The sequence below is a fragment of the Schistocerca serialis genome, chromosome 9, assembly GCF_023864345.2.
Source record: "Schistocerca serialis cubense isolate TAMUIC-IGC-003099 chromosome 9, iqSchSeri2.2, whole genome shotgun sequence".
Classification (NCBI taxonomy): domain Eukaryota; kingdom Metazoa; phylum Arthropoda; class Insecta; order Orthoptera; family Acrididae; genus Schistocerca; species Schistocerca serialis.
The window spans coordinates 249,510,430-249,522,500 of NC_064646.1; the positions used below are offsets into that span (position 1 = coordinate 249,510,430).

The 12,071-nt window shown below is 44.8% G+C and overlaps 1 protein-coding gene across 1 annotated transcript in view; it reads right to left on the reverse strand.

Annotated features, from left to right (window-relative positions):
- The window catches only part of LOC126419160 (endocuticle structural glycoprotein SgAbd-5-like), a 59,558-nt gene that overhangs the window by 26,229 nt on the left and 21,258 nt on the right, over window positions 1-12,071 (reverse strand). Inside the window, exon 2 of the mRNA XM_050086284.1 lies at window positions 3,114-3,235. Coding sequence (XP_049942241.1) covers window positions 3,114-3,235 — 122 coding nt within the window. The remainder of the gene's footprint in view (window positions 1-3,113; window positions 3,236-12,071) is intronic.

A 12,071-nucleotide genomic window follows, 5' to 3' on the forward strand; every position in this document is an offset into this window, starting at 1 on the left:
GTGTATAACTTCAGGTGATGGCTGACTGTTATTGAAGTAAGTCTGAATGAAAAACGGTCTGTCACGGTCCCCTTGCGTTAAAAACTGTTACCTCCCGGGCGACAGTATCATGAAGCTTTTTTCCAAAAGGATAATTCTCGTGTACACACGGCATGTGTCTCTGTGAACTATGTATGTGATGTTACGATACTCCCATGGCCAGCGAGATGCTGTCACCGACAGAATGTGTGTTGGACCAAGCCGAATGTCCACCCTGTCCCAGTACCGCATCCAGAATATCAAGGACTAATTACAACAGTTGTGGGACAGGAAGGCGATAAATCTGCTTTATCACACCCTCCTCAACTTGCTCAGTGCATGTATCCACCAGAGAGGTTGCAATGTACTGATAAGTCGGTTCGTACTGCTACGTTCTTTGAGAAAGCTATCGACATTTTGATCACTGGTAGACCATCAAATACCCTCTGAGCCCATGAAGTTTCGTTTCCCTGTCACCTTCACTGTGTGTGTGTGTGTGTACGCACATGTGTTTGTGCCTTTGTAAAGAGAGACAGCAGCGCAGAATAAGGAACGGTCGAACGGCTCCTTGAGCAAACGGACGCCTCGCCGTTTCGTTACGTAACGTGGTGTGGATGTGGGTCGCAGGTAACACTGAAAGCAGATGCTCTGGCCGTGAGGTGAATCGTAGCGGAGCAGCACTGAAACCGCGGGTTAACGGCGTCGAGTGGCGTGACGGGAAGGTGAGAGGAGCGCAAGTGTTGCGAAACAGAATATAGAGGAGGCTACGGAACCACTGCCATCCAGAAAGCTAGTCCTGAACGACGAGCCATTCAGAAGCGTCAGCTTTGCTGTAGTATAAACTTTCAAATGATCCTTAAAGTATGTGTCAGTGACTGGTACAGGAATAAAAACACACAGCAATGTGAGAATTTAATACACTACTGGCCATTAAAATTGCTACAACACGAAGATGACGTGCTACAAACACGAAATTTAACCGACAGGAAGAAGATGCTGTGATATGCAAATGATTAGCTTTTCAGAGCATTCACACAAGGCTGGCACCGGTGGCGACACCTACAACGTGCTGACATGAGGAAAGTTTCCAACCAATTTCTCATACACAAACGGCAGTTGACCGGCGTTTCCTGGTGAAACGTTGTTGTGATGACTCGTGTAAGGAGGAGAAATGCTTACCATCACGTTTCCGACTTTGATAAAGGTCGGATTGTAGCCTATCGCGATTGCGGTTTATCGAATCGCGACATTGCTGCTCGCTTTGGTCGAGATCCAATGACTGTTAGCAGAATATGGAATCGTTGAGTTCAGGAGGGTGATACGGAACGCCGTGCTGGATCCCAACGGCCTCGTATCACTAGCAGTCGAGATGACAGGCATCTTATCCGCATGGCTGTAACGGATCGTGCAGCTACGTCTCGATCCCTGACTCAACAGACGAGGACGTTTGCAAGACAACAACCATCTGCACGAACAGTTCGACGACGTATGCAGCAGCATGGACTGTCAGCTAGGAGACCATGGCTGCGGTTACCCTTGACGCTGCATCACTGACAGGAGCACCTGCGATGGTGTACTCAATGACGAACCTGGGTGGACGAATGGCAAAACGTCATTTTTTCGGATGAATCCAGATTCTGTTTACAGCATCATGATGGTCGCATCCGTGCTTGGCGATATCGCAGTGAACGCACATTGGAAGCGTGTATTCGTCATCGCCTTACTGGCATGTCACCCAGCGTGATGGTATGGGGTGCCACTGGTCACACGTCTTGGTCATCTCTTGTTCGCATTGACGGCACTTTGAACAGTGGACGTTACATTTCAGATGTGTTACGACCCATGGCTCTACCCTGCATTCGATCCCTGCGAAACCCTACATTTCAGCCGGATAATGCACGACCGCAAGTTGCAGGTCCTGTACAGGCCTTTCTGGATACAGAAAATGTTCGACTGCTGCCCTGGCCAGCACATTCTGCAGATCTCTCACCAACTGACAACGTCTGGTCAATGGTGACCGAGCAACTGGCTCGTCACAATACACCAGTCACTACTCTAGATGAACTGTGGTATCGTGTTGACGCTGCATGGGCAGCTGTACCTGTAAACGCCACCCAAGCTCTGTTTGACTCAATGCCCAGGCGCATCAAGGCCATTATTATGGCCAGAGGAGGTTGTTCTGGGTACAGATTTCTCAGGATCTATGCACCCAAATTGCCTGAAAATGTAATCACATGTCAGTTCTAGTATAATATATTTGTCCCATGAATAACCGTTTATCATCTGCATTTCTTCTTGGTGTAGCAATTTTAATGGCCAGTAGAGTAGTTTATCTTATCTGGATCAGGAATGCCAAGACATCACATCTTGTTTTCGGAAAGCAATTTAAGCTACGCAGACAAGTTTCATAGGAAACAGGTTCTCAGCTCTCGTAAAATTTATAATGCTCTCTTATGAAACTGGGCTATTGTTTCTGGCTTTGAGTTCTCGTCAGAAGTATAACACTTAGGTCAGTGGCAGAGGTCATCAAACAGAAGTAGATGTGTCCATGTCAGGTAGCGACTCGAACCATTAATTAACTATTAATGTATGAGAGCGAATGGTGGCATTTGGGAAGAGTGTCATATTGGCGAAGAAGAAGCATCGTAACTATGCGTGCATCAAAAAAATCGGAGAGGACAAACATTACACAAAATAACATGGAATAGAACTTTAAGTAGAGGTCTCAGCGTAATCAGAGACAGCTCACTGGAGAACAGGTCGAAACACCTATATGTAATTAGTCTGGGAAAGGAGAGAGAGCTAGTGGAGACGGAAAATACTGTAAAATTGTGATATTGTTTATTGGGATATGGTTTGTGGCTGATACGCAGGGTTTGACGAGAGCGAAAGAAATGAATAATAACAGTAGACCAGAGAAAATTTAGAAATTTGAGAATAAAAACTTTCACTCCCATTTCGATCTCTTTCCCATCTCTACTTGTAACAGGTGGTCACATACGCTGGAGCAATAACCAGACAAGTGAAAATTTGCCCCTTACAACCCCAATGACCATTTTAAAATACCTTTAGCGTCTGAAATAATGTATAAGTACCTCCAGCGCCAGGGGCTAAGGCCGTTGAAGTCGTTTTCCTGTTGGATGATGGTAGCGTCCTTGGTGTTAATTTGCGGTGGCGCTCCCAAGACGCTACACCACATAGCAGCTATCAGCATCAACTGGAAATAATAATTATAATTTGTATCGATCACATGATTTAGATACAAGCACTTCTAAATAATTGAATCATGATGGGGTGGATAATAATAACAATAATAATAATAATAATAATAATAATAAAAATAGTAATAATAATATCAGGCCATACATATTGTAAAAAATGTGTGTGTGTGTGTGTGTGTGTGTCATGTTCCACATCTCCACGTTGAGAAGTGTCGTGGACATCCAACCATTCAGCCACTATGGCAGTTTCACTGTCCTACCTCATTCTGTAGATGCTCACTAGTGTATCACGTGTATATTCGACCAGCTTCATCGTTTTCGAGATACTCGTTCACAGGCTTTGCGTGATAATAATCTGCCCTATGTCAATGTCGCTTATATCATTGGATATCCCGTTTGCAGCCCTGATATTCGCTAGAGTCATCCCCCTTCCGTGTCTACTCCCTTTATACAGGGTGAGTCACCTAACGTTACCGCTGGATATATTTCGTAAACCACATCAAATACTGACGAACCGATTCCACAGACCGAACGTGAGGAGAGGGGCTAGTGTAATTGTTTAATACAAACCATACAAAAATGCACGGAAGTATGTTTTTTAACACAAACCTACGTTTTTTTAAATGGAACCACGTTAGTTTTGTTAGCACATCTGAAAATATAAACAAATACGTAATCAGTGCCGTTTGTTGCATTGTAAAATGTTAATTACATCCGGAGATATTGTAACCTAAAGTTGACGCTTGAAACCTCCGACGTTCAGTTGCGTGTTGTAACAAACACGGGCCACGGTCGGCGAGCAGCATCTGCAGGGACATGTTTACGATGACGACCGTCTTTACGAGTGTGGCTGTAGTGCACTGTTGTGGTTTGGTCTAGCTGTCGCAGTGTCCGCATGTAGCGCTTGCTGCTATTGTTATTCTGCATTCGTCTCCGCACGCAGACCAACTGTAGTACACCGTGTTACCAGACGTCTGTGATTGTGTAGTGTTGTAGGAACTGTGTCCATGGTGTATTCGAACTCTGAAAAGGCGGAGATGATACTCATCTATGGCGAGTGTCGATGAAATGCAGCTGAAGCCTGCAGGGTGTATGCAGAACGGTACCCGGGCAGAGAGCATCCGACGTGCCGCACATTGCAAAACATCTACCACCAACTGTACGCAACAGGTATGGTCGTAGTACGCAAACGGATCCGTAACAGGCCCGTCACAGGAGAAGCGGGTGCAGTTGGTGTGTTAGCTGCTGTTGCCATGAACCCACACATGAGTACACGGGACATTGCGAGAGCCGGTGGACTGAGTCAAAGTAGTGTCATGCGCATACTGCATCGTCACCGCTTTCACCCGTTTCATGTGTCGCTACATCAGCAATTATATGGTGATGACTTTAATCATCGAGTGCAATTCTGTCAATGGGTATTAACAGAGAATGCGTTGTAGTTCTATCTGTTTACCGATGAAGCGGGTTTCACAAACCACGGGGCAATGAATCTATGGAACATGCATTACTGGTCCGTGGACAATCCTCGCTGGCTCAGACAGGTAGAGCGGAATCATTGGCGACCACCTCATTGGTCCTCACTTCATTGCAGGGGCCCAAACAGCTGCAACATACATCGCGTTTCTACAGAATGATCTGCCAACGTTCCTCGAAAATGTCCCACTGGAAACGTGTCGACGTATGTGGTATCAGCATGATGGTGCACCTGCAAATTCCGCAATTAACACTAGGCTGACCCTTGACAGGATGTTCTACGGGAGTTTCATAGGACGTGGAGGACGCATAAATTGGCCAGCCCGTTCTCCTGATCTTACACCTCTGGACTTCTTTCTGCGGGGTACGTTAAAGGAGAATGTGTACCGTGATGTGCCTGCAACCCCAGAGGATATGAAACAACGTATTGTGGCAGCCTGCGGCGACATTACACCAGATGTACTGCGCGTGTACGACGTTCATTACGCCAGAGATTACAATTGTGTGCAGCAAATGATGGCCACCACATTGAACATCTATTGGCCTGACATGTCGGGACACACACTATTCCACTCTGTAATTGAAAACGGAAACCACGTGTGTACGTGTACCTCACCCCTCATGGTAATGTACATGTGCGTCAGTGAAAAAGACCAATAAAAAGGTGTTAGCATGTGGACGTAATGTGCTGTTCCAGTCTCTTCTGTACCTAAGGTCCATAACCGTTCCCTTTGGATCCCTATGTAATTCGGTGCTCTCCGATACACACGATCGAACAGCGGAGGAGTGGTACTCAAGCGTCAACTTTAGGTTACAATATCTCCGGATGTAACTAACATTTTACAATGCAACAAACGGCACTGATTACGTATTTGTTTATATGTTCAGATGTGCTAGCAAAACTAACGGGGTTCCATTTAAAAAAAAACGTAGGTTTGTGTTAAAAAACATACTTCCGTGCAGTTTATTTATGGTTTGTATTAACCAATTACACTAGCCCCTCTCCTCACGTTCGGTCTGTGGAATCGATTCATCAGTGTTTTATGTGGTTTACGAAATATATCCAGCGGTAATGTTAGGTGACTCACCCTGTATAATTTCGTTACCTCGTCAAGTGCCCGCAACCCCAACAGACGGCATCCAACGTCGCGGTAGCCAGTGGTCATAATTTTGGCTTATTAGTGCATCCACACCACTACATATTCAGAAATTTATAAATCATTAGAGTGCCTCATCATCAACCATTGTAATAGAACTACTGATGGGCGAGAGGGCCCACAGGTAAATAGCTAATAATAATAATAATAATAATAATAATAATAATAATGCTAATAACCACAAGAGCAATAATAATAACAGTAGTAACAATAAGTCTTTCGAGCTGAGACAGGGTACACATTTCACTCAAGCGATTACCTCACTTTTAGGATTTGGCAAATGAAATGTCTTACATGTGCCCTATATCATCCTCTCCTTGCCGAACGTTACACTGCATGATGAAGAATCAATACAATATGGCAAAACAAGGTAGCTATTTTAAATGATTCAAAATCGATTAGCGAACAATTCCAAGCTGGAAAACAAACTGTTTTGCACTTTATGCGAATGTCTCTGTCATGTCGTAGCCGTTTTCCCCAGGGAGCCGTTGACTGGCAAATAAAATTACTGAATTATCGTGGATGTCTGCTGTGTGTACATCCTGTACTCATAGTTTCTAGGTACTGAAAACTCGAGCAAAACTAGCAAAACCCCAGAGGAAGATGATGATAATGATGATGATGATACCTGGTTTGTGGAGCGCTCAACTGCGCGGTTATCAGCGCCCTTACAATTCCCAACCTTTTCTCAGTCCAATCTCACCACTTTAATCAATGATGATGAAATGATGAGGACAACAAAAACACCCAGTCATCTCGAGGCAGGTGAAAATTCCTGACCCCGCCGGCAATCGAACACGGGAACCCGTGCTCGGGAAGCGAACACGCGACCGCGAGACCGCCAGCCGCCCCAGAGGAAGAGACTCCACTGGAGATGTCCTGAACATGTTTACGGCCTCGTCGAGTTCATTCGGAAACACAGTCCCCATATTTTCCTATTCATTTACTGAACTTCGTGTCCGTGGAGCGGAAGGTGGTGGATGGGGGAGGGGGGGGGGAGGAGAAGTAACAGGACACAGGGGGAGATTACTTGTAAAATTTACAAGGGATTATACAAAATTACCTTTAGTAGACCGACATATTAACCATACAATGAGCTAATTCAGAGAAACGATATAATGTCTGAATAAAGAAACTATTCCGTTACGCGAAAAATGGAAACCGCACAGTAAGCAGGTGAAACTTTTTAAAGGCAGAAATAGTAGAAATAATCACACTACATCAAAGAACTACGTCTATAGCACATTAATCACCAAAGTAAGATGAGATGGATATCATAGGGAATATCTGAAAACATGACTAACGACGTGATTGAATTTGATAGAACTGGAGCTACTAAAAGGAAATAGGTCTTTCAGCTAAATACAAAAGGAAAGGTAGCACTGGTCCTAAATTTAATCAACCGATAGTTTGTTGCTTCACACCATGAACCGTAGACCTCGCAGAGCTGGTGTGACTTGCATGCACCAACGATACTCCCAGATGTGCCCTAGATGCAGCCACAGTGGTAGCGTAACTGTGACGAGACCAGACAGACCTCACGTTTTCTGTTCTACAGTGCAGTCTGGCGCTCGCAGTATGCGATCACTACGCAAGTGACTACTAAATTTGTACACCTGAAGACGGGAATGTGATTCGAGAGATTTGTCTTGTTTGCATTAAAACAAAGATACAACTGAAGTGGATATGTTTTGTCACACGATGCAACCCAGCTTCGGATGTACTGTATACAAAAACATGAGCTTATTCTTTGTTTAAGAACCATGAAAGCTGCCTGACTTCAAGACACCAGAAGGTTTCAGGTAGATTGTATAATGGTAAGACAGTGATTTAAAGTGCAAAAACTTTTTCAGGGCGGATGTTGGTTCTGACCTTAGATTATTGGTTGTGACCTCCAGATTTAAACTGAAGGATTTGCAGAACAGTAGGGAATTAAGTATGTGAGAGCTGAATTAGCTGAAAGAGCCAGAAGTTACTGAGAGTTTCAAAGGGAGCGTTGGGCAACTAATGACTGAAAGTAATACAACAGAGATGAATTGGTAGCTTTGAGAGCTGAGATGGCCAGGAAGAAGAACATGAAATCGGCAAAAATACATGGCCTTCTAGAATTACTTGTATGTAAACAAATATGACAGTGTACATGTGAAGTGTTACGACAGTGAAAGGAACCTGTGACCACTGGAGGTACTTCAATTTTACTTATTTTATGTTTACCATTAGATATACGTTTAATTTTGTCAAAAGAAACCCAAAACCATGTTCTGAAATAGTGTTTTGTTTCTCCACTAGGCAGTGCCACAAGTTCCTCCAAAAATCGTAACACAACACACACACACACACACACACACACACACACACACACAAATATCTTTTTAACAAATGAATACCCACCAGATGATGGAGGTTTAAACCTTTGAAACGCGTCGTGTAGATAAATAAACACTGACTGGTAACAGCAAACTTGTCGTTTCATTTAACATCGTAAGGCATCAAGGAATTGTTAGTTTGGTAATGGAGGGAAGTGTGTATGTGTGTGTGTGTGTGTGTGTGTGTGTGTGTGTGTGTGTGTGTGTGTGAGAGAGAGAGAGAGAGAGAGAGAGAGAGAGAGAGAGAGAGAGACGGACGGGGTGGCCGAGAGGTTCTAGGCGCTACAGTCTGGAACCGCGCGACCGCTACGGTCGCAGGTTCGGATCCTGCCTCGGGCATGGATGTGTGTGAAGTTCTTAGGTTAGTTAGGTTTAAGTAGTTCTAAGTTCTAGGGGACTGATGACCTTAGAAGTTAAGTCCCATAGTGCTCAGAGCCACTTGAATCATTTCTGTGTGTGTGTGTGTGTGTGTGTGTGTGTGTGTGTGTGTGTGTACACTTGGGGGAGGGGGGGAGAGGAAAGGGGTGTATTTGCAAAGGCTCGAGACCAAGGCTTGAATACAGCGACCGCGTTCAAGTGGATGCAAACAGCAATAATTATGTAGAGACGACGAGACTTGCACAATAGATACTATCATGGAGTGCTGCATCAAGCCAGTACTGGAGCTGAAGACAGCATCAAGAACTGGTAATTCTTTCACATGTGTAGATGAGAAGCAACCTGGGGAATTCTCTCGTCACATATTACAACGTAAGGCAGCTGTAAGGGAAAGAGTACAGGAACAGTATTGTTAGTGAAGAAAACCATCCTCTTAAAAGTGGTAACTTACAAACAAGACTCAATGCTTGAGAAGGCTTCAATGAACCTAAGAAAAAAAGCGAATGAAAATAAATATAGGACGTAATCATCAGTACCGTGTACATACAGGACGAAAAGCACTAGTCGAAAGACTGAGAGTCTATGTGGACGCATTGTAACAGAAAGTATACGAAACACCTGTCTGCATCTCCCAACGAAGCAAAAACGTGACTATTTCGTACGTCGGAAGAACGTTATCACGCGTTAAGTAGTTTCTCAACAAACGAGCGAGTCTGCAAAGTGCGAAATACAAGGGACAACATCAGAGATAAAACGACACAGATTCTAATAGTATCTATGAGAAAAAGGTATACTGTGATTGCCTCCCGACTTTGAATCTTCAGGCGTTTGGAATCAGTCGCAACAAACATATGTATAAACTATTAGCACACCTCACAAGAGAGAGACGGTAGATTATCTCCAGAACCATGAAACGATACTCCATTTCTGTTCACGAGAAAAAAAATCATCTACTATGGACAGCATTGACGAGAAGTAGGGACAAGATGATGGTATTTGGCAGCAGATGTCTACAAAAAGGTAAAGCAATTCCCGTAAATTACGGATCGGAGGTTAGAGGGCACAGAACTGGCACACGATAGCGCAATAGACGTGTTCCATTGGGTTCCGACCAGGCGGATTTGGTGGGTAAGACATCAACGTGAGTTCACTATGACGCTTCTTGAGGCACTGTAACACAAGTGTGGAACATGCCACTGCCATCGAGAAAGACATCAAATGTAATGGAACGCAGACGGTCTGCAGTAACATTCACGAAGACAATAGTTGTCATGGTACCAACCTATCACAGCTCCCATGGATGCCCAACTGAATATCCCATAAAACATTTTAACCATCGACCTGGGGGAACAAGACATCATTCGTCCTACCACGCGACATATTTCCAAAGATGTGCGGTTAAGTTTCCATTATCCCACGTCCAGTGAAATCATAACAACCGAGTCGTTGGGTCAACATGCGAACATGTTTGGTACGTCTGCTGCGGAGCTCCACGGTTAACAATGGGCACTAAACAGTCTGCTTCGAAACGACAACAGGCCCAGATTAACGCGCCGCTGAGCTCAGTCGCTACTGCACGAGGTAATGGTGCGCTTGCCGTAGCTGACCGCCAGCCACTGTCTCATCCTGGTGTGTCAGAACCGCATAGCCACGATGTGTCGACGACGCGCCACCGCGTCACTTCGCGTGAGCCAGATGTCGACTCTTGACAACGCTGCGCAACCTGGACGCTGTGCATCGACATCAGACTCGAAGTGGCCGCACGGTTCTGGCGCTGCAGTCTGGAACCGCGAGACCGCTACGGTCGCAGGTTCGAATCCTGCCTCGGGCATGGATGTGTGTGATGCCCTTAGGTTAGTTACGTTTAAGTAGTTCTAAGTTCTAGGGGACTAATGACCTCAGCAGTTGAGTCCCATAGTGCTTAGAGCCATTTGAACCATTTTTTTGACATCAGACTACGCCACACGGTGACAGCACTCACCTATAGCTGCTGTAAGCGTGTTAGGACAGTAATGAGTTTACATGCACGCCGTCTGTCTTACTGCAGCCACCTCGCCACATCGACGGTCTCCTCTAGGTCTCGCCATCTCCTCGAACCCACAACACTAAGGTGAGAGAATCTATCACCATTCCGACAACCTGAAGAGTGCCTCTTCCATCCTTCGGAAGTTCAAATGGTTCAAATGGCTCTAAGCACTATGAGACTTAACAGCTGAGGTCATCAGTTCCCTAAACTTAGAACTACTTAAACCTAATTAACCTAAGGACATCACACACATCCATGCCCGAGGCAGGATTCGAACCTGCGACCGTAGTAGCCGCGTGGTTCCGGACTGAAGCGCCTAGAACCGTTCGGCCACCGCAACCGGCCTCTGGAAGTGATCGATGCACTGCCGATCACTAAAGCTCACATTTAAAAGGCTGTTTATTTGTTTGCCTAAAAGAAATAAAAATTGTCCATGCCATGCTATATATTACTACCTCCCAGCCGACGCAGGATTTTAGAAAACATCTTACATATTGACCTACGGAGATTTTATACAACTCTCTAAAGTAAGCGATGAATGAAAATTCGTACCAAGTCCAGGATTAGCATCTCGGCCTTGGTACAAATTTTTGTTCGCCTCAGTCTTTGTGTATAGGGTGAACATTAATATAACCGACAAACCGCATGGACAGATTTCTGACTGGAAATGGAGGAAAAAAGGTCTTATGGTCGTGACTGGGAATGCATCGCTTTCATGGTATATGGCTCCGACGAATGACAGTTCCTCTGACCACATGCCGGATACACATAATCGTATTTTGCCTTATACCATACTAGCGGACCACTTGCCTGGAGCTTGTACTAGGGTTCCTCAGATCTTTACCTGCCCTGTCTGTTGCCTTCCTGCACATTCATTTGTCTGAAGGGACCAATGATCACACAAATGCTCGAAAAAAAGCTTGAAATGTTGTGTGATGTGGTTGGTATGTATGAGGACACTTATTTTGTATAACAATCCTGTCTCTTGGCCATCTGCCTGGCCGTACACAAACACGATCTCGGCTTGCTGCCGACATGAATACTGGACCATTCTGCAGGTTACAGTGCTCTGCGTCAATCAAAGAGGCTGCAACACACAAGGTACACTCGGCACGAGTTTAGGAGGACTGTCATTCGTCAGCCCCACCTACCGTGGCAGCGATACATTTCCGGACACATGTTCAGAGGACCCATTTTCCTCCATTTACAGTCACAAATCCGTCCCTGCAGTCTGACACTTGAAAAGATCTCTGCAACCATATAGTTTCATTTCTCTAAGTAAGATTCAGGTTATTGCATATTTTTTATTGAGTTATTCCATTGTTCCACAGTTTTTGTTCTTTTTAGTTTACTTACGTTACCCACCACAGAAGTCTACACAGTTACGTTGTCTTACTTTTCTCCTCGCAACTTGACATAACGTAACATC